At 37.7% G+C, this 23,795-nt stretch overlaps 1 protein-coding gene across 1 annotated transcript; it reads right to left on the minus strand.

Annotated features, from left to right (window-relative positions):
* Window positions 1-3,637: 3,637 nt before the first annotated feature.
* On the minus strand, window positions 3,638-22,356 carry RUS2 (root UVB sensitive protein (Protein of unknown function, DUF647)). The gene is made up of 10 exons (XM_089137759.1): window positions 22,153-22,356; window positions 21,944-22,063; window positions 18,754-18,842; window positions 18,577-18,661; window positions 18,235-18,294; window positions 18,059-18,152; window positions 17,793-17,890; window positions 17,373-17,552; window positions 4,995-5,117; window positions 3,638-4,553 (listed from the first exon to the last, which is right to left on the minus strand). The coding sequence occupies exons 1-10, from the start codon at window positions 22,162-22,164 to the stop codon at window positions 4,128-4,130; spliced, it is 1,287 nt and encodes a 428-aa protein (XP_088993885.1). The 5' UTR covers window positions 22,165-22,356; the 3' UTR covers window positions 3,638-4,127.
* Between the last annotated feature and the right edge of the window lie 1,439 nt (window positions 22,357-23,795).

The raw sequence follows: 23,795 nt of genomic DNA on the forward strand, positions 1-23,795 counted from the left end.
GGCTGAAATCAAAATAAATTAGAGTTAAAAAAAAACCCTAAAAGCCAAAGCGTGACCCTGTGTTTAGTTGAGCTCTTCTATCTATTTAAGTAAGACCTGTGTTCTGTTCATACCTCACACAGCATATTAAGCAAGGGAGTCTACTTTTGGATTTTATTAAAAAAAAATCAATGTTAAATCCTCTAATGGGTCTCATTTTTAATATGTAAAAAAGATGTGTGAGAGAAGCAATGACCTCTACCCATTAGAATAGAGGATTAGGCCATGTAAGAAGTGTAAAATGATTTCTCTACTTCCATAAATTTTATCTCTATTAACATAGGGTAAAGTGTGACCCTATGTCTCATAAGAGTATAAAATGATTTATGTGCTCTTATGAAAGATAAAATATAGTCTTATTTCAACAATTTTTGCTGAGAAGCTATTATGAAATCTTGAGCCGAGACCCGTAAGTCGTTAATTTATTTATTTATTTTTACCCAGTTTTCTATTCACACTATGGTAATAAGAAGTATAACTCTTATTCATTTTCATTTAATTTTGAAGTCTTAGGTTGAGTCAAACAAAGAGGCTGCTTGTGCTTTGTTCCTACTTGAATTTCAATCATTGTTGATTTAGGCCATGCAATGAATTGTTTCACTTCTTTGATGATGACTCATTGAAGAAATCATATTAGCTTAAGCCAAAATAATCAAACCCAGATGATTTTTATGATCTACATGTAGCTTTCTTTCTTCACTTCCACTTGGCAGTAGCAGCCAATCAATATGGATTGTGATGCCATTACAAGGAAAATCAAAGAGGGTGAAGAAATTGGTTTCCATCTCTAGTCATGACTACAGTACTTAACATGATAATGACAATTTGTTTCAATGTTTTTCTAGTGGGTTTGGTCACCAACATTTTCTTGCCTCTTCTTTCTTGCAATTTTGGATAAAGAGACAGTTAAATGTAGGTTCAAGGTCCTTTCACCACCAACTACTTATAAACATTTGTTCAGAGAATGTATCAAAATTCTTCCTTTTTGACCTGGGTTTATTGCATCACCTATACATGGTTGTTACTAAACCACAAGAGATCAAGCTAATTGATCCACTTCTTATTGTTAATTGTAACTTTTATGCTTCAATATTTTAGGTAACCATGTAATTATTTCCTGAATTATGACAATAATGCCGTGATGCTGAAGTCACTAAGCAGGTAGAAAAGTGGTGCAAATATTTCAAAGTTGAACTACTTTGTTTGGGAGAAAATTAATGCTACTATATAAAAAAGAGAGGTTTCAGTTTAAATCGATAAATATATGTTGTCTTTCTGAAAAATTCTTGGTGAGAATGACTTGTTCAACTTAAACTTTAAATGGATGTTTGCACTCTTTCCATGGATTTGGTGAGTTCAAGTTAATGATGAAGAACAGAAGTAGACAGCTAGGAACTACAAACTTAAACTTTAATTGATCTATAAGCGATGTGACCCAGTATAATAAGAAAGTTGGTGGCAAAGTTAGCTTTGAGCACAGGAGCTGAAGGCCTGACAGCAAAGGTCATAGCTCAATAACCATAATATTGACTGAACTCTTCATGATAGATAGTCTTTTTCCACCTTTTGGGTAAGTAGTAATGCTGCCTTGTGAAGCTAAATCATAATCAAATTAACTACTGCTAGTGGAAAACACTTTTTCCTTCATCACCGACAGTGGAGGATTTTGGTCTCATACCACCTTGATTTATGTTTTAAATTTGTATTAGTAATCCATTAATACTAATTTATAGACACTTTAAATTGTTTAATTTGGTGGAGAGAGCAAGATAAGGTGAAGAATAACTGATCTGGGTGATGTCTAATCTTTCAAATTAATTAACTTAGAATAATTAACCACAAAAGCTAACTAGGTCCAGTCCACTAAACTACCAACTAATACCAAAGACCAGAAATTAACCAAAGCCACCAAGAAGGGAAAATTATTCAACAAGAACAGTCAATGACATGAAAGCAGGTTTCACATTCATGTTTCATCACTTTTGAGTTCATAAGCTATGCATGCACATAGAGAAAACTAAGTTTGGTTTGGTCATTCTTAATTAATCACTATAGATCTTTTTTTGGTAGGAATTAATTACTATAGACTGCATGTATGGTTACGTAATTCACCTTATCTCTTGGGCCAGTAGTACTTTGTTTTTGAACTACTTCAATCTTTTATGAATCTCAGTTGTTAGACCTATGTAGCTGACTTTTCCACAATATATCAAATACCTATTTAGCAAGGTTGATATAAGATGATCACTAGGGTGATTAATTAATTCATACTTTTTTCTTTTCCAAGAGAATTGAAATGGCGAATCGCCTCGCGTTTGCATTGATCCGACAGTAACTCGATTCTATCCATATGAAGACATCTCTACCTTTTGTTTGGAAAGAGAAAGACACATGAGAGTGTTGACGTACACCATATTTACAATCAAAAGAACAAATTTCCACGATAATTAAGAAATTAGGGCTACCTTAGTCAAATACTAATTTTCAAGAAAAACTAGCATAGCAACCATCCTCATGATCTTTTCTCAAAACCATTTTAAGTTAGATTTATGTTTCAGCTTTCACTTTACTTTTGACATCACTCATGCCATATGTTAAAACTACAGTAATAATTTATGAGTTGCAAATATAAAATTAAAAATAAAGAGAAACATTAACATAGAAAAGAGGCTCTTTTTTCAATATCACATCTAGTCTTATTCTCTGTTTGTTTGGCAGTAACAACTAAGCTAGGTACCACGCATATACTGTGATTGACTGGGTCATCACCAAAAAGAAAGATTGATTGGAACACTTCATACCAGGAAATAAAAAAAAAAGGGAGAGAGAAGGATTGACTGGACCACTCATGTTATTGGTGAAATTTTTTCTTTTGTTAGCTTGAAATATGTAAACCTATCAATTAAACAAATCACGGAAATCAGTATTTGTGGTTCAACAACTCATCAAGTAAGAGTGACAATTAGTCCACTTGGAATCAATTAGATTCTTGAACTGATATGGTAATCTTCCCTTTTCCTTCTTTTCTTCCCCCACTCCCTTTTGGGTAGCATGATCAAGTCTATCACATTGACTTAGCCAATCAAGTCACAAGAAGTACAACTACCTAAGAATAAATTGATATCACATTTCATTTATCATTTCTGGGCATTTGCAGGTTTGGGTTAAAAAAGAAATCTCTCCATAAAGAAGGGTAGACAAAATAGACATTTTATTGATTGTGATTACTATGATAATTTGAGTCATAGATGGGTTACCAACATACAATTTTGTCCAAAAGAACCCATATTGTTATTCTCTTTTGCCAATAATATATATTCATAATCATGTGTGAACCTAGGACACTGGTTTGGATTTTTTTAAACACATTCTACTGACTAATTAGAGTCTTTTTTTCTAATAATTTGATACTTTTTTCTCTTTAAGTGGATCTCATCATGTTTCAACTGAGCTTAGTTGTTTCTTGGACTACCCTTTACCCTTTTCTTCCAGCTTCTTTGCTTCTTTTGTCAAAGCAGTTAGGTGATATCTGCCGTCGTGGGAACACACGGAACTCTCAAAAGATCTCATTTTCTTGATGACTATAGTGTGATTACCACTGGTCGAGTATAGATTATTTCAACTGAATAGTTGATTATAAAAATTAAATCATGCATTCTGTCTTAAATACCCTTAGTGGATGTTTTGATTTCACAGTAAGCAAGCAAGGAGCAAAACTTACAGTAGACTGCATACCCACAAAAACTGTCAATAGTAGAAAGTTGAAAATTAGAAGTTACATGTTTCAGAGCCTCTTGGAGAAAACAATGACATTTGATCATGAGTTTGAAATTCTTTTCATTTACTGTTTTTCTGTGATGATGGAAAGAAATGTCAAAAAAAATTGAGTATCGTCAAATTACATATACAAAGAATCAACCACTAACCTAGGAAGTCAGTTATCTAATAAAACCATACAAATACCAGAGTAACACATCTAACAGAAATGCCCAAGCATTTTTAATAAACTGTCAGAAAGACCTGAAATCCACCCATTTTGAATTTTAAGGAGTTAGGACTTGGGGGAGAAAAAGGGTGGTTGCATACTGTTACCAAGCAAAACGGCTCCCTGTTCCATCCAGAAAACGATCCGTATGCCATCCCTTCATCTTTAGTTCAGATAAAAATGAAGGAAACAAGCTTTCCACCTTCTTATAAGACTCTAGTATGAGAATTTCCTCTGTCGTGTGGCTTGATTTCTCCATGCTAGCGGCATATGCAGCAACCAACCAACCCTTCAGTGCATCCTCACCTGTTGCACTGTGCTCCAACATGATGTCCGTCCCTTTAGTTCCACAACTTATAAGAAACTTCTCCTCAGGGAACATCTCTCTCAGTTCACTAAGTTTTGAAGGTTTAACTACCTTGTGTAGATCTCTGCCCACCTTCACCCTTTGAGCATTGTCTATGACTCTTTCAGGGAAGAAAAATGTTTCCCTGTATCTCAAGTCTGCAGGGCTTGATATCTCCCCTGTCTGGTTTAGTTTCCAATACATGAAAGAATCAGATGGCAACAACAAAAAGAACAATAAATAAAACTTACTTATATGCTCCTTGATGGTCCAAATATCTGCCAATGGCAGCCTTTTTGGTGCTCAAACTTTGTGGACAAGTTGTCCAAATCATCATATACTAATACAAGCTCCAGCCCAAAAGGATTTTCTCAGGTAAGATATGAAGCTTTGGAAACTGGCTGAATATTCAACCAAAACCATTAAATTCTGTGGCTAATCCATGGGGAACAACTCCAACACTCAGTGTTGAATGCCCTCAGTCTGGCTGAAGACACTAGGGATCAAGGTTATCTTGATTAGACCAGCTAGTGAATATTTTCCACATTGTATTCCCTCCCCCCCCCCCCCAAGGGGGCAGGGGGAAGGGGAACTCTCCAAGACAATCGGAATTTGGGATCATACCTTGAGAAAATTGGCTACAATCATCGCAGTTCTCCGTGGATTCAATGTGTTAACAGGAGTTGCCCGCATTTCTTCAGCAACAGCGTAAATATGTATCACGGAAAGGAGAGGACAAGCAACCAACTGCAAGACGACATAAAATGAAAATCACTAAAATAATAAAATGCACTGAAGACCATAGCCAGCAAAAAGATGATTAGATCCATTGGGTGCAAAATGGTACCCTTCTAAAAAAAGACGGGGGGATCCAAGCTAGTGTAGTTTAGATTGTGCATCTATCCAGCATATATATGTTGCATTCAGATCAAACTTAGTTAATCCAACAATACCCTGAATCATAAGTTATAGTGAATTCTTTCAAGTGAGCCCATTATGTTGGATGAGTAAACCGTGGAATGTAAAAAGCGGGAGGCAAACAGTTGAGGAATTACAAATGACCTTCTTATGTGCTAATGGAACCCCCCCCCCCCGGTCGGTTCTTTTTCACTCTTTTTTCCCTTTGCAGTAGCAGAAAGCAGAAGAAGAAATATCTTAAAATCTGACAGTTTCTGCTACCTCAGTTCAATGTAGGGGCTGAGGATAAACACCCTCACCCCTGATGTATCCAGCCCCCAGGCAGCCCCAAAAGTGCTTAGAAGGGGCCCAAGGCCATCCGAAATAGGGCGCAAAAAGGGGGGCTGATCTGACCAAGGAGCAAAATGGTCATTTTCTCCCCTAGAATCGAGTCTATTTAGTAGGGTTAGTTCAGATTTAATTCTGCTTTTAATTTTGGTTTTACTTTTTTAAATTAGAGTTTTAGTGATTAAGTGTTGTTTCCTTTTATTAAGACTATTTCAGTTGTAAATTAGAAAAGAGTTATTTCCTAATCAGGAGCCCTAATTTTTAGGAGCTAGCCTAGTAAGTTTGGGTTGCTTAGCAACTAAGATTCCTTATTTGAGTCCAATTGTTTCAGGCTATAAATAACCTTTCTAGTGTAAGTTATTTTCAGACTTTCAGTCCAGATTAGATGAATTGAATGAATTGAGTTTGAGAAAATAGACTTGGGAAGTCGTGGGATCCCTAGGAGGGTGACCTGCAGTTGGATTTGAGCACTGTTCTTCAACCTCAAGTCTTCAATCACCTAGTCAAGCATCCTACAAAGAGTTTTCTACAGCTCCTTCTATAGAAAAGTACAGCCCTTTCCCCATCATTGCAGCCCCTTTCCCAAACCCTAGAAGCCATTCCCCAACTCCTTTTTTTTCTACCACGTTTTCAGCTCCCACCCCAACTAGGATTCCCTCATCCCAGCTCCCTTCCCATCTTGTTAAGACCTAGAGTTGCCCTAATCCCATCGCAAGCCATTCCCCAACCCTTCCCTTTAGTTGCAACCCTTTCCCAAACCTCCCCTAGCCCTTTCAGTTCTTCCCCATCATTTTCTTCTTCCAGCAACAGTGGGTCCTACTCCTTCTAGGAGATGATCAATCACAGCCCCATTTCACCCCCTTTTCCCCTCTCAATAGAATCACAGGAAGCTTGTGAGTCTAGTCCTACCCTTAGTTTCTGCAAATCTGAGGAATTTTGGTGAGTTTGAAAATTCTGCAAGTCATCTTCTACCTCGATTTCAAGCAAGCCTGCATTCAAGTTCAGAAACATCAAATAGCAAGTCCAGCAACCATCTTCAAGTTACCAAGCCATCCCAAGTAAATCACAGCCCTCCCGCACCTCCCTCCCAGCCATGCAAGCCTCCCCTCCACCTCCCCTACCTGACGCACCCTTCTCAGCCCCTTCCCTTACCTGTCTGACCTAGGCTATCACCCCAACCCCATCACAACTCCTTGTTTCCCCATCCCCTTTCAAGTCCCTGAAACCCCAACCCCTCCCACAAACCCTAGAGACCCTCCCCCTTCCTCCCTCTTCCCCACGGCTCCCAAATCCCAACCACATTGGGATTCCCCCATTCCCAGCTCAGTTGTACACCATTCTACCCTCCATTAGAATCGCAGAAGCATATACAACCCAGTCCTAACACCAGTTACCCATAGCAGCCGTAAACTCTGACTTTCAGAATATCTGCACTTCATCTTCTCCAAGTGGAGCTTGCAGAATTTTTGAGAAATTCCAAAAAATTCATAAACACCTAACTGTCAACCCCAGTACTCTGAAACAGTTTCTGAACTGCAGAATGGTCACAATCTTAGTTCTAGACTGCAGAACAGCAACCCTAACCCCAGCTGAAACCTCTCTAAACCCTAATTCTGAGTTTGAGTTCAAATTTCAAATCTGATCTTCAGTCTTTGAAAGAGTTCAGGTCTAAAACTCATCTTCAGCAGGCTTGGATTAAGGGAAAACCCTACAAAACCACCTCTACCTATTGCTGGAAACTCCTGCGCAGCCACATTCTAGGCAAATCACAACTTTAACCCTAACTCTAGATCTGTGGTTTCAATTGGTATCAGAGCTGCTGGTTCCAGGAACTCTTAAAAGCTTCAAGTCACTTTAGATGAGCCAAACGCAAGACAGCAGCTGAGCAAATCCTGAAAGCCCAGCATGACATGCTTGCCCACCTTATAGAGATGAACACAAGGGTTGCCAATTTGGAACAAGCAAGGACTGCAGATCGTGTGCAAACTGCACCACCACCACCACAACTTAGATCTCAAATCTATGTACCACATGGTGAAGGAACAAGTGCGCCAAGAAGGTATAGAGAAGATAAGCCAGAAACCTACCACCCTAGGAACTCTAGAGAAAGAAAGGCTACACCAGGGAGCCTTGAATGCTGAAATTATCTCAAGAACTCTCACAATGACAACTGTAGGGTCCCCCTCTTAGGGAAGCTGCCACACTTAGGCAATTAGACACTTAAAGTCATCAAATCTGAAAAAAAACTTACATTTAGAGGCGATTTATAGCCTGAAAATAAGACTCAAGACTCAGACTAGGATCTTCTTAACTGATAAGATCCACTTACAACTCAAGCTGGACTGTTATCAACACTAAAGAATAAGAATCAAATTACTACGCAATTCCAGCCATAATATTGGAATCTCATTACATACTTTATCTATTTAAACACATGCGAATTAGATAACTTAAGACCAAAACAATCAACTTAACATCAAACTAAACTCAAAATAGAAGACTCAAAACAAATCCAAATTAGACTCAGACTGACTTAACCAAATTCTGAAATTAAATTCAGGAATAAATTAAGGGCTAAATTGCCCAAAATACCCCTCCTGTAGGGTTCAGCTACACTTCATGGAGACTTCTTAGATCCTTCTTGGGGACTTCACTTAGGGTTTCGACCAAGGGGCCTTTGTGTTCACACCAAGTCGTTAGGATAATCCCTACATCATTACGCAAGTTGGCTCATTTAGAAGTCCTTAATTTGTTAGCAGTTGGTTATTGTTTCCTATTTAGACTGGAGTTCCCTTTTCTTACTTTATTTCAAAGTTGCTAAGAAATCGGAAAAACCCTATTTCCCCATAAAAAGAGGCTGAAACCTATTGGATATCCTCCTGCTCTGGCTGCCTTAATTTCAGGTGAGGTTTCTTAGCCATCCAGCCCATTAGACCATGTGAAAACCTCAACCCTGCAAACTGAAAACTTTTGTAGGGGTTTTCATAATCAGATTTGCTTCTCCTTTTGAGGAAGTCACCCCCTATAAAATAACCCCATTTGACCTTAATTACAGACTTAAGGCCCAAATTGTCTCAACTACCCCCTAAAACTTAGGAGCCATTAGGATCACTTGAAACTTACATCGGTCCATCATTATGGCCTGGATGTCATCAACCTAAAGCCACTTTCCCAAATGAGCCATAAAAAAGCCTTATTTAACTCTCCTACTTGTTCACCGAGATTCCCTTTATCTGGTTCTGGTTTTATTAAGATCCTTCAGCATTGGACCTTCGTTGATCCCTTCAATCCAAGGCTACATCAAGCAGCCGGTCAAGAAATAAGGACATTGGAAGGCTGGTAGTCTGATACTAAACCAGATCTGACAATTAGATTGGCTTATCAAAAGTTTCATCATATATGTGCCAACACAAAACTACCATGTCCCACATGATTGAATTTTGTAAAAATGGAGTGTCATTACATAGATTGTTGGCAGATGGTCTGTGAATATAAGTCCATACAATGAACAAATCCCCAACTACAGTTAGCTGGATTTTCAGGAAGTGGTTTTTTCCCACAAGAAGATGAATAATTGTTGTGGGTCACTTTTTTATTTATCAAGATGAAAATTCATGTCTCATTTGATTGATAATTGTCAGAGCACCAGCGGCCCAAGGTGTTGGAGAGGGTAAAAGGCCAAGCGTACAGCAATAAGGCAACCAAGGTACCCAAGTTGACGTCAGACACCTAGACACATTTCAGTACAAAGAGAAATGCAAAGTCAGTTAGTTGTTCATTGACTGAATGTTCAAATCACATATCTTTAATGTCTCCACTATCTGAAGAAATTCTTGGTTCTTGCTCAACTATTTTAGAGAAGAGGAGCCCTGGTTCTGGGTATTTGATGTTCACACTTTCAAGATAACTTTGTGCTATCACCCTGTCACCTATTTGTCTTGAGAAATATTTTAAAGGCAACACATGCATAAACCACATTTAGGCGAATATCGTTGCTGCACAAACATTCCTTGAATAGGTGGGTGAAGCCCAGGGCACTCATGAAACTCAGCTCCTCTTACAAAAGTCCAATAAGCAACCTATTAAACCAAGCAAAAGGGAACTCTATTTGCTACATAGATCAATACATACACATCAAAAAGAGCGGGAAGGGTTTCTTCCTTTTTATTTCCTTTTTTTTTTTTTTTTTTGGTGGGTGGTGGGGGGGGGGTCTCACTAGGACTAAGGCTTGTAGATTAACTTTCAAAATAAAACAATTGCCAAAGGGTGGAAATATAAAGAAAAGATTTCATTGTGCAAGGCATAAACCAGACCTCTTCTCTAGAAGTGGCAAAGCTTCATGAAGGAAGTAATATCTTAGTGAAGGGAGCAGAAAGCTTAAGGGCCTGTTTGGTTGTGTGAATCCAGGGATTTGAAATCCCTAGATTCATGAATCAATTTTTTAAACCGTTCGGTTGAAAAACATGGGCTGGTTCATAAATCCAGCCATTCAAAATATAGAGTAAAAGTCCAGGGTTTTGGGTGAAATGAGTGATGAACCCTATCTATAAAAGACCTTGAATGAGCGGGTTCACATTTGACGGAACGACCGAATGACTCTCTCTCAAGCGGCTCCTCTCTGAAACGACTCTTCTCCCTGGAACGATTCTTCCCTTTGGAACTCCTCCTCTCTGGAATGCCTCTTCTCTCTGAAACGCCTCTTCTCTTTCAACAGCAATCTCCAACAGTCTTCGACTCTTGAAGGTGAGTTGTTTGTTGTTCTTATTCAACTCTTGAAGTGAGGTTTAAAGCTTATATTTTTAAAGTCTTCATTTTGTTTTTTTCTTCTATTTCTCTGATATGTTTTCTCCAATAGGGTTTTGGCTACATTTTCTTGCCGAAGGTGGTGGGTCGGCTAGGTTCTCTGAAGCTTGAAGGTGAGCTTAGCTGTTGTTCTTCATCTTCTAATTTTATTTTATTTTTTGTATTCTATTTATCTGATGTATTTTCTCTGGTAGGGTTTTTCTTCTCCTTGTTGCTGTAGGTTGTAATCGTTGAGCACAACATGTACCTATAAATGTTGTTTTTCAAGTTTATTATCTTACTTAATTGTTTGGTTGAGAATGATTTATCTCATTAATTAGAACGTTCAAAATCTGATTTCTGAGAGCCAAAGATTGAAAATCTGACAGAGAGGTCCATCAATCTCTGTGTTTCATTTTTGGGTGCAGAAAAGCAAATTGAAAGTTGTTTTTCCAAAGCCTTACATTCCATCTAGCATTGAAACAATTTCCACTTATTCTGTGACCTTTGCTTATCTCTTCTTCAGTCCATGATGGATTAGTCTCGTACCAATTAGCGCATCATAGGTGGGATAGCACAAAAAGGAAATGGGATTAAGAAAGAATAAGGATCTCTTATGTGCCTTTAATTTTTCTACCCGTTCTGTAGATTAGTCTATTCAAGTGTTTTAGGTGATGATCTAAATGAGAAGATATGTTTTTTTAGGTTACTGATGGTAGCGGGGGGTTTGGGTTCACTACTCTAGCTTTAAGCACATGAAACTAAATTGTCCAAGGATATTCAAGCTTAGGTTTTCTAGAAGTTCTTGTGCTCTTGGTTTCTTGAGAAATCTTTATTATATCTTCTTCCATGGTTCCATTACACTGTGAATAATCTTCTGCTTTGATTTTCGATGTAGCACTAAGACCTAAAACTAATCCCATTTCTCAAATTTTCACCTTTATCATTTTGTCTTGATACGAAAGTTCTCACCTGGCCAAATTGAGAGGATATCAAAATTAATGAGATTTTTCATGTTAGATGAAAAATGATTAAGATGAAACCAAATACAAAATGCCAATCAACCTAAGGGCGAATGATACTTGAAAGAACATGCATCTACCCAACACTTTCTAGAGAATTAATGTGAAACGAATAAATCATCTACTTCTTCAAAGCCTCAAAGGTATCCCAATCAAGACAACGATTTAAAATATATATACCAATTGATTGCAAAGGACATAACTTGGTTTAGAGGGAGCAACAAATAGTTTTTTAGGCGATGATAAATCTATGCCAAAAAATATTCCTTTAATTAAATTTCCTTAAGGAGGGGATTCTTCAGCATTCAAGGCATAGTTGTCAAAGCGGCAAGGCGACTGGGGCTCCGCCTAGGCAATTAGGCGACAAAGCGGCGACTAGGCGGCAGTAAAGTGACCAAAGCGGTTAGGTCAAAAATTTTCAATATAACTACTTTTAAATTACTTTTCAATACAACTACTTTCTATAATAAGCTAAACAAATACTCAATAGTCACATCCATCCCAAAAAAACAAGCATTCAAGAATCATAATTATGAAAAAAATTTCAGAAAAAGAACACAAACATAAGTTCATCTAATCAAACCATGGTTGTCAAAGCGTTCGCCTAGCCATTTACTAATTCATTGATTCTTGATGTTGAGTATGGCTTATGCTTCACATTTTATTGCCAACGAGCATGGGGTCCCACTCATGAAGCAAAAAATAGGTTCTATGTCACTTTGGGCCTTGGAGTTCCTTTGCAGATTGGGCGTCAATTAAGCGGTTCAAAAAAAAGCAGTTCAAAAACTGCTTTGCCGCTTAGGCCGATGCTTTGACAACTATGATTCAAGGTTCTAGGCACAAGAGGCAGCATAAACTTTTTTGTCTGTCCTTTTGTATGACACTAAACCTATTTGTTTAAACATAATTATAAAGATCTTTAGAATTCTTCACCATTTTGGAAGATTGTATTGGCTGTAACTTCATGAAGAAAGAAAGTTGTTGTTTGTCCTAAGTATTTCTTTACTATTGATTGCACGTCCTCTACATTGTGTTTTTTTCCCTTGTGAACTGCATCCTCCCCAAAACAAAGCAACACATTTTAGGGTTTTCAAGAACAGGATATTCCTATGGCAGCTTGGTTGTTTGTTGCTAACCAAGCTTAAGATGAACCAAGATAGAACCTGATGCAGCCTAGAATAATCTCCCCAAGTTCCAATGGATTTGGCTGGTTGTGGAGATGAAGAGATCAAACCAGGGAAGGGGGGGTCCAAACCAGAAATATAAGAGAGAATTGAAGGGGGACTAATGTTCTTCTATACTGTTGGTAGTAGCGTAATGTTGGATTTTCTGATTTGAAGTTGGTTTCTCCAGCAGTGTATTCGATGGTTGGCTTCCTTATATTAATCCCAGCATTATTTATCTGCAGAAAAACATGCATTACAACCTTTAATCATTAGGAGACATGCCTGTCTGCTGCTTTCTTTTGATTTCTTTCTGGTTTTAGAGCACCGTAATGTTTTATAGAAAGTTGTATCAAAACTTTTTGTTATTGTTGTTATATATTTACTTTTCTGTGGGGGTTCCTTTGCAGTTTTAGTCTGTGATCTATTATTGTGAAAAGGGTGACATTCCTGACTCAGATTTTTGTCATTCAAAATGTTCATAAGGACATTTTGAGCAATGCATAGAAAATTCTGAGTAGTAACATTAGTGTCAAATAGATCTTCTTAATTATAACCAGTGGAGTTTCAGGAGAGAAGCTTGAAGGTTTTGATGGAGAAGCAGCAGCACAAAAGCTTCGACGGAATGCTGGAACAACTGTTACAGTAAAAGTTCACTGTAAATGACAATACTGTGCTCCTTTGTTTTTAAAAGTAATGATGCTCTTGAATTAAGAGTTGCTGCAAAGGTGAGTCAGTTAATTAGGTTCTGCTCACGAACATAGTCAATTTGTTGCGTTATTGGAAGTAAGTTCTGAGCTTTCAGCGGTGAGAGTACCCAGTAGAATACTGCTCACTACGTCCCTGAACGTCTGTCTCTTTCAAAAAAATCCAATGTTCTAAGATGAGTTTGATAAGGCACTAAACAGCAACTTCTTTTAATGGATATAATTGTCCGGTAGAAATCTTGTATGTATCATGCGGGTTACCTATATGCTGGTTAGATCTAGAATTTCAAATGTGGAAGATATGGACATATATCATATCACGGACTTTAGAATATTGCTAAGAAAGTTCTCTGAAGATTAGACATCTGCAAACTCTGGCATTAACCATGTCGTACTGTAACGTACATCCTCTATTACACCTTTGAGTTCATGTTTGTGCCCTTACATCAAAACTATCATCTCTGTCAGACAATCTCAAAATGTGTATAAGCATCAAAATATCTGATCTCTCTCTGATTGTCTTGTCAGAGGATCCAACATCCTTCCATCTGGCTCTCTTGACACAATCATTGCACTAGTACTTACCGTCAACTTTGTAGAGGTGAGGATACAACACTCTGTAACTCTATGCATGAATCCCTATGTCTTTTTCCAGTTTTTGTAAGTGGAAATTAATTATCTCTCTTTCTTTTCGTTTTCTTGAACTAAACCTTCGATAAATCTTCAGTTTCAGTTCTTTAGTTTACTTTATTAATCTTACTTAGAATGCCTCACTATGCTTAAGAATTCACAAATGCATCAGTTCCTCTATGGTTTCAAGAACATACAGCCACCTACTAGTTTCTTCCAAGAGCACTTGTAAATTTCAGATTTGTTTTGTACAACTGATCTATTATTCTACCATTATGGTGCTTCTTTTTTGTTTGTTAGATGGCAGAATCACAATCCCAATCAACACAATCGAAGAAAAGGGTTATAGCCAAGTGGTCCAAGCCACACTCCCACTTTTTCTTGCAGACGTTGGTCACCCACCATAAGTGTGGGAAAGGAGGGGATAATGGTCTTAGGCCAGCACAATTTGCAGAAATTGCAAACACAATTAATGCAATACTCCAAACTTCATATGAGGCAGATCAAATTAAGAACCATTATCGGGTGTGGAGGGCAACAATCAAAGCCCTAATGGATCTCATAAAATGCAGTGGCCTTGGATGGAACAGCGAAGAATCAAGGTTCGATGAACCTGACCACATGTGGGCTTCCATTCAGGTATGAATTGGAAACACTTGTTTTTTGAAATACATTTACATATCAACATCTTTGTATTACATTTTTGTAAAAAACTGAAGAAAGGTTTTGGAAGGACACCATAGTCCTACCCATCCACTATGAGGTGCTCTCGTGGTTTGGCAATGAAATGTCAAGATTCGGCTCACCCAACTGACGTAGGCATTGATGATGTGGACTTGGCTGACATGACATTAGGGACTAATGGAGAGGGAAGTGCTCAACCAACCCCGAGTGGTCGAAGGTCCACACCTCGAGGTAGGCCAACATCAGAGGCTGCTGAGAGGTCTTCAAGTAAGAAGAAGAAGGCCAAGACTGTTGTTGATAAGATAGTAAGTCCCTTCAAGCAGCTGGCTAATGCATTTGACATGTTTGTGGGATCGGATTATCTCCCAACTATGTCAAAAAGGCTTACAGAAGCACTCAAAGCAATTCCGAGCCTCGATGTTTGTCGCAGAATGGCAACCAAGACTTACTTCATCAACAACAAAGCTGAAGCCCAACTTTTCTGGACTATGATGATGAAGAGAAGTTGATAATGTTGGATGAGCGGGTTCCCGTTGCCACTAGATCAAATCTACCCAAAAACTTGCTTGGATAATCTATTTTGTTTAAATTATAACTTGCTGCTTTCTTATGTATTTGTTTTCTTTTGTCCACATATTTTTCTTTTGGCTTCTGTCATAAGAAGTGTTTATCTTATCTGTTGCATGAACCCTTTTTTGGACAATGTGTAATCACCAATAGAATAGCATTTTGACTGATGAATTCAGGGCATGTTTGTTAGTTAAACCATCAATCTCCACTTCTAGCAAATGTTTACACTTACTTCAGTTACATTGGTAATCCAAGAGACATCAGTCTTTCTTATGCCCTATTTACAGCTCCATCCATTGTTGTACAAGATGGTTCTCTTGGATATAGAAACCTTTGCCTCCAGTCATAGGGTTTCCTCTTGTAATTAGATATAATCAAAACCTTTTGAATGTATTTAAAAAAAATAAAAAATAAAAAATAAAATAAAAAAGAAGAAGAAGAAGAAGATATAATCAAAACCATCAAACCATCATTTGAATATGTTAGCTTTCTATTATCAAGAAGCACGGACATGAGAAGAAGAATCTTTGCCACATGATGTGAAAATTTGAAGTGGTAGAATAGCACTCCATATTAGTGTTGCAGCGTCACCTTGATTCCAATAATGGGGATTGAGGCTAACTTGTTCACTATATAGCATAATACCTCTATGCAACTTCATCCAATTAGCACTAAAACTTATTGAACAAATCAAGTCGGTACCAGTAATCCCGACAAGAACATGACCCATGTTTAAAATGGTGGAACCAATGCTTATCTCGAACAACAATTTCCCTGTTTGAAACGATTGCCATGAACTTGATTGCGGAATGGCATGTACTTGGTGCAGGGGCCTGAGACAAGACCCTCTTTGTAAAGAACTTGATAAGCCCCTTATAACTCATATCTGCCAAAGGAAGAATAAGAAGAGAAGCTAGGGATCAAAACCAACAGAGAACAAGGGGCAAACCAACCAGCAGGGGACAAATGGCATAGTATTATTGGCCAGCAACCATAACAGAAACTGGTGTATGCAAAGGAGCTGCCAGGTGGCAGTGAAAGATTGGGGGACAGTAGAAGTTTGTTACAGGGAGAGCGGTTAAGAGGAGGAGGGGGAGCTGCAAAGGAAGGGGAGTGGAGGAAAAAGGCAAGCAAGTGCTTGAGAAGAGGGAAACCTCTGGGGAATGGCCTAGCCATGGTGTTGCTTTTGTTTATTTAAGTTTCGATTTGGTTTGTTTAATTTCAATAGTCTTTATCAGTTATTAGAATCACAGTTTGGATTCAGCAGCTATATCCACATCAGAGTTGCCTAATGAAATCGATTGTTACTTCAATATTATCCTGCTGATATGCCAATCTAAGTTCATAGCTTTCTGGTGTTATTTCCTATTTGTCTGTTAGAAGTAAAGGATTAATGAACAGAGTTATATTTTGTTGTTGTCTGTATTGAATCTGTTGCCATGAATGATAATATCCATTGCTCTCAATAAGGCTTCGGTGGGATTCAAACCAATCTTGAGAGGATCCCTATCAGAACCAATAATACAAAGCATGTTTGCATGAATCGTTAATGATTTACCAGGAGACTAAAGGTTTGTTTCATGTTTTATTTTCATATATAAAATATACCAAATTAACAAAGTCAATTTTTGAAATCCATGGATTCAGATAACCAAACAGTTTTTCAAGATGAATCTGTAGGTTTCAAATCCACAAATTCAGGATAACCAAACAGTTTTTCAGAATGAATCCATAGATTTCATTCCACAAATTCAAGTAACCAAATAGTTTTCAGGATGAATCCACAGATTTCATTTCACCAGATTCAAGTAACCAAAGTTACCAAACAGTTAATTTTTTGAACCATGATTCCATAGATTTAAAATCTCATTTCATTTCAAATCTCCAGACTCAAGTAACCAAATAGGCCCTAAAAAAATGACTAAGTGCAAGGAACAAAACCATGAGTAAATTGTTGCACAATCACTCTTCCTCACATCAGCAAATTAAAAATAATAAACAAACAGTACATAAGTAGCCAATAAATGCAAAGAAGGAATCTTCAATACTCAAATAGTTTATCAATAAATTTATTACTTCCATGTGCATACAGTTCAAAGTTCAATGCACTTTTGTCAATACAGAAAGGCAAACCTAGAAATAGCCATATATTAGAATTCCAAACAAGATCATGAATTCATGATAACAAAAAAATTGTACCTTCCCTTGTATTGATGAGCATACAGTAGATGCCAGTTGAATGCCTGCGCCAATCCCTACAACATTGAATAGAGTTGAGATAGCCTCTCCTTTTGCAAATAGATCACTGAGGTTCCCTTCTTTAGCAAACGAAGAATATATAGGTAATCTTGTGGCTCTTGCAGCCACAACTGCCATTCCCTTCAAAGTCAAAGATAAAGAAAAATGTAGCATGCAACTAATAGTTACAAAGGAAAAGTCAGATTTTATTAACGAATATAATGACCAAGTAAAACAACAAAGCAGCTCCCATCTTTCTAATGCCCATCCAAGACTAGTAAACAGCAACAGCAGCAATGTTCTTTTTTGTTGTCAACTTGTTATAGTATCAGATGAACAGCAGGCGTCAGAAATGGAGAAAAAACCACAACGAAAATATACCTTCGCAAAATTTCCAAGGCCAGCCATTTCCAGAAAAAGATGAGGACATAATGGAGAAAGAACTTCCAAGCCAGTACCAAAGTCATATAGAACATCAGCTGCAAGGTGGAAGGGACATGCAATTTAGATGGCTTTCTTGTATAGGTGAATGATCTCTAGCCACTAGCTCACATCATACGTCTCCTATACATCTCTCCCGGCAATACAAATTTCTTGTTAAGTACAGTATGATTTTGAGCAACGCATTCCGAAACCAAAATACAAACCCAGTAATCTCCAACGCTTTGGCTCTGAATCCATTCGTGCACCCATATTACTACATATTAACTTTCCAACATGCTGCATCCCATCCTTCAAAATCTGCATGACATCAAAGTGCACAGTACTATCAGTAAAAGAGGCATCTGATTTCGCTCCGAAGATCCAGGTTACAAGTTCTTACCCAACTCACAACAGTTGCCTGTGCAGGCGTAGGTCGCAAGCCTGCAGCAAATAGCAGTGACTGCAAAGGAGTAAGAATATTGAGAAGCCAACATCAAATTTGGTGCTAAAAATGATAAAGGTAAAGCAAAACAATTAACATCCCTGGTGATTGTTATGAAAAATAGAAGCTTCATCAGATCCCGTGATATGCCAAACCCATTTTGAAAGTAAAGAAATCCATGAACATTAATATCTTTTACATAAATGTCCACCACAGTATACAGATGTTTATGGAGCAACTATAGGATGTTACATTCTAAACTATTGTCAAATGGGGAAGGGGGAAGAAAAAAGAGAAAACCTGAGTAGAAAGCACTGATAAAGCAGCACTTGTTAAATGTTGCAATGCTCGGAACTGTGAGTATCTCAAGTAACCCTCATTCACACTGCACAAGGAGTGGAGGGGAAAAAGTAAGCTCAAAGGCAACAGTTGACATACCAAAATATGTGGAGCTGAAAAAAATGGTGGACTTATCACCTGTATGGGTAGCCAGATGGAAAAAATTGGTTCAGGAATGACTCCATTATCCTAGGGAGAACAGGCCTGGAGTCATCAATAACCTTCACCTACAAGGAAATAAGTGTCCCGATCCAATTAGCTGGAGGAGTGCAAAGTTTGAACAGGCAGGCTTACCGAAACAACATTAGAAGAATACAGATGCACCTGCTGATTACAACCTCTTAAACATGGCATATCTCAATATGGGAAAATAACATTCAAATAGCATGGCAAATAATCTTCTAGTTTCTCATGGTAACCATCCAAACACATTGCTAAAAATCAAAATGAGATTAATATAGAAAGGTTTGAGAGATGGTTTTGAATATTTGGGATCAAAGAACATTGATCCACCCAATCCAGGTTGATAAAGCAATCCCACCCAGATAGCTTATGCAACAGTCAGAAGTGGTATTGTCAAATTGATTTGAGCCAGAAGTTCAAAAACCCTGTTGAGGTTTGTTATGAGCCCAATAGAATAATAGGAAACTCTTATGCATAAGTGGCAAGATAGTAGATATTCCTAGGTTTGTTAGGTTAGTGATGATCTGGAACCAGATCTCCAAAAGTTTAATTGGCAGGTAGAGCAGAGGACATAAAAGTGTTTAACAATTATTGAGTGGGAGTAAAACAGGAAATAAAATTAAAGGATAAAGAAGAAGAATAGGAGAGTCAACAAGGTGGTAAAGCTAATATGTCGTCTGCACAGGGGGGTGGTCTTCTTCAAGCTCCAGATGAAGTAGGGAAGTGGTATATCAGCAGGGCTTTGAAGGAGAGAACTCCTGCAATGGTCTCTGCTGCTCCTACAATTACAAAGGGGGGTTGGGGGGTGATCAATATTATTGAGGCGTACTGATTGCACATCATCAACACCATAGCCTGAAGAGAAGGTGACAAAATTAAGATCTACAACTACTACTATGATGGGTAGTCAGTAGGATTACTAATGTTTAAAAAGTGATGGAAGATAATGACATAAAACAGAACTCATACTGACTAATGAACAAAATACCATTTTCCTACTTCCAACCCATATTTTAGGCTCATCAAATTTGCAGTACAAATGTAGGTGCTCTTCTAGCGCATTGGGGAGGCAGCCTCTTGTTAGAGACCTAAAGTCCTAGGAGGTCTGTGGTTTGATCCTCCGTTCCCTCCACATCACACCTCCACAACCCAACCCAAAACTTATTTCCAATGAGATAAGCCCTCTAGGTGACTTAAGCTTCATTAATTCCCCCAAGCCGCCACCCTCCAAATGAAAAACCATCCATAAATTTGGTTGAACTAGAATAAGACTCGTGGCCTAGGCCTTAAACCCAGTATGGCCTTGAATAGATCTGATTGGAAGGCTAGGATCCACATAGCTGACCACATTTAGTTGGATAACCTTGTGCTGTTGTTGTTGTTGCTGCTGTATCGAATAAGACTCACTTGACGCGGGCCTGGGACTAGCCTGTTACGGTGGGCTTTCACATGAGGGAAAGAATAGGAAGAGGAAGAAGTGGGAAGTAGAGGCAGGGGAAGGAAACCTCAAATTGCATCCTAACATAAGCTATTTAAAAGAAGAAAACAAATCCTAGTTGAATACTTGAATTATGAAACTCAAAACAAAAATCAGACCAAAGTCTAACTCACACTTGGTCAGAGTACTAAAACAATTGAATACTAAAGTTAGAACTGAACCAATATATTTGATTAAGTCCAACTCTTGTTGGACAGAAACCCAATGGACCGGATTTTTTGGGGGTTGGACCAGAACCAATTGAACAGCTCTACTGATACTGCATTAGATGTGGCCATCCTTCAATAGGAAGTAAAATTCATCAGGGGTTTACTCCATCTGCCGTCCCTCCACAGTTCCGATAACAAATAATGTAGAAAAGTCCATACAAGAACAGTGGAAAACAGTAAATATTCCTATTCTTATTAAGGGGTGTGTAATAAGATTTCCCATTAGTTGGAAGGTAAAGGACAGGGGACTTTATAAGGTTTAAGAATTAATGAGTATGAGTAAATATCAAAGAAAAATAAAAGTAATAAAAGGAGGCTTCGGCCTTCAGCCTAAGCAGGGAAGCAGAAAACCCAAGACTCCTTGAGAGAACTACTACAGATGGTTCTGTTGGTTCTGAAATTTCAAAGGTCAACAATGCAAGCCTGAAGGAGAGGGGACCAATCAAGATTTGCAATTACTACCTAGAGAATATTGTCAAACAAGCTTAAGTTCATGGAAGATATGTCAACAACAGGGAGTCATTATGAATAGTGAATCTAGGGTTTTAATCACTTTTAAGGAAGGGAAAATTCTCCCCAAGTCAGAGAAGGAGAGAGTGGGGGACGAGGGGAAGTGTGTTCACTTGCAGGTTATTATTGACTATGGGAGCATGAGTAACCGTAAGGCAGGGCAGGTAATAAACAAGGAAGAACAAAGGAGATAGTACTGGAAGTAAAGAAAAGAAGATAGATAATGTTTACCTGGAAGACAAGGAGGAGTATATTGATGGGGACAAGAGACAAACAACACATGCTATCAACTTTTGACTCCAGCAGGTCATGGTATTGCAACTCAACTCAACAAGCTTACTTTTAACACCCATATAAGGGAGATTTTCCAAAATCCCATGAACAGGTGTTGGGAAACTTTTTACATACCCAAAGAATGGAGATCCCCCCCTCCCGTGGTGATATCCGTCGACATGGTTGCACCTCACGAACTGGTATGTGCAAGCAACAAAACCTTGAGATCATTCTTCAAACAAAACTTCCATGTTCGAATGATTTATTATTAAAGCAACACAATTAACTGCAATGCACGGTTGTAACAAACGGATGGATTACTCATTTCCATATAAAAAAAGAATGTCCAGTACTCAAGGAAACCTTAACCGTAAGAAATTCTAGTATACACTTCAACTCTTGATCACAAATAGTTAGCCAAATTCACATGATAGGACTTTCCATGATTCATGAAATTTTAATTTAAAACACCAAAACACGCAAGAAGACACAGATAAGAAATACGCCAAATGCTAAAAACTAATCAAACAAAACGAAAATAGCTTCCAAAAGTTGAAGGAAATGAAACAATGAATCGACCAATACCAAATGTGGGAAAGGAATGGAAAAAAACAAAGACTATGTGGGGAGAGTCTCATAAAAGGGAGAGACTAACACAAAGACGGCCATCCGTTTCAAATTTAAATTGACGAGCAACTGCGTCAGAGGTTTCGATCCAGGAAACAGGTACTGGGGATTCTTTATCTGCTTCTTTCTTCTGCATTTTGGTTATTCCCTGACACAAACGAAGAAGACGCATATGTTATTGAAGATAAAACAATGGTCCTCGAAGAAGTTGAAGAGGGAGAATCGATCGAAACTTACAAGTATATCCATTGGAAGCAAAAATCTAGCGCACTAAGAGAAACAGATGAGCCGACATCAATATGATTGAAGGAAGTTCTACATGATTCCAAGAAGAGCGCCCTCGGACAGAGTACGCGCCTCCGGCTGGAATCAAAGCAGGGGAACGTTTCGGTTTATCTCATAGAGATTCCAGAATAAACCAACCGAGTCATGTGGGTTCAAAAAATTCTCCATATGCGGAGAAGATTCAGACTCTTCTTACGATCGTTCTCTTCATTTCTAACAAAGAAATTGAACGTCCATCCATTTCATTGTAGATGTATGACATGTGTTCTAACATCACGTCAAATGATTGAAATAAATATAGTAGATAAAATTCTTTTTTTTTTTTTTTTTGTTGATACAACAACAACAAATTACAATTAATTTGGTACATTAAGAGCTATATTCGCCCAATCCCATTGATTTGTCTCTCCTAATGCTATAACTGCAAGTGAATTGGCCGACTTTAAGAATTCATTATCCTCGGCAGTTTGAATAGGGATTCCATCTATTTTTTGGGCGAGAAACAGCAAGTCTTCAATTGCTTCTAAAGGCCATCTAATTTTTGGATTAGGTATGGTTTCCTTGATCAAAACCCAGTTTGTTACAATTAATACATGTTGCAGCTTTTGATCTTGAGCAATCCTCAATCCTGATGCTAATCCTTTAGCCATAGTTGCAACAAAAGAGTTCCCTTCGTGATTATCCTAAATAATTCCCTTTTGTTATCTCCTGTCAAATGTATTCTAATTTGGTAATATTACATGATTACCCTAAAAAATAATGTTGAGATTTGTTATTACTTTTTTACCCTCTAAATCATCTAACCATGATCCAACAGTAACACAATTGGAATGTAAGGCTGGCAAAATTGACATTGTGCATCCAACTTTAACTAATACCATTAGAAGTAAGGGGGAATAGTAATTTAATGAATAAAAGAATTTGATTAGTAATTAAGCTATATAGAAAGAGGTATCGTTAATTATCCCTACATGATTACAAACGTTAGGGTTACCTTGAAGTTTTTTAGATTCCTAGGGGGAAAAAATTAGAATTTTTTAAATACAAAGATGTCGTGTCATTAGTTAACTAGTAAGCTTAACGTTAGAGGCATCAATAATTTGAAGCGAAGTCTTGAATTATATTATAAATTTCAAAAAGTATAAAAGATAAGATAGTAGTTAAACTATATGAGGCATTCATTTTTTTTTTTTTTTTTTTTGTAAGAACATAACACTTATGCTCAAAAGGCAGTTATCATGAGGTCCATATTTGGCATTTACAACTTACTCCTTAAGTATTTTTCTTTGGAGAGTAGCTCATAAAAAGTTATCCACATGTGATGTTCTACAACATATGGTAATGTCAAAAATAGTAGTGCAATATGTGACGCAAATCACGTTTACCTGTAACGAAAAATCAATTTTATTCATTACGCGCTATTATTGAAGCCAAGCAAAGCTCTAACTACCACAAAGATATCAAATTATATATTTATGGACCATCAACTAAATTGGTGACTTTGATTTGTTTCTTACTTCTCATGAGCAGATTGTTAATTTACAAAACATGCATCACGGAGAGTCATTGTCTTATAGAAAGTCTTTATTTATTAA

This window comes from Hakea prostrata, chromosome 10 (genome assembly GCF_041222555.1).
Source record: "Hakea prostrata isolate BN-2017 chromosome 10, UWA_Hpros_2, whole genome shotgun sequence".
Classification (NCBI taxonomy): Eukaryota; Viridiplantae; Streptophyta; class Magnoliopsida; order Proteales; family Proteaceae; genus Hakea; species Hakea prostrata.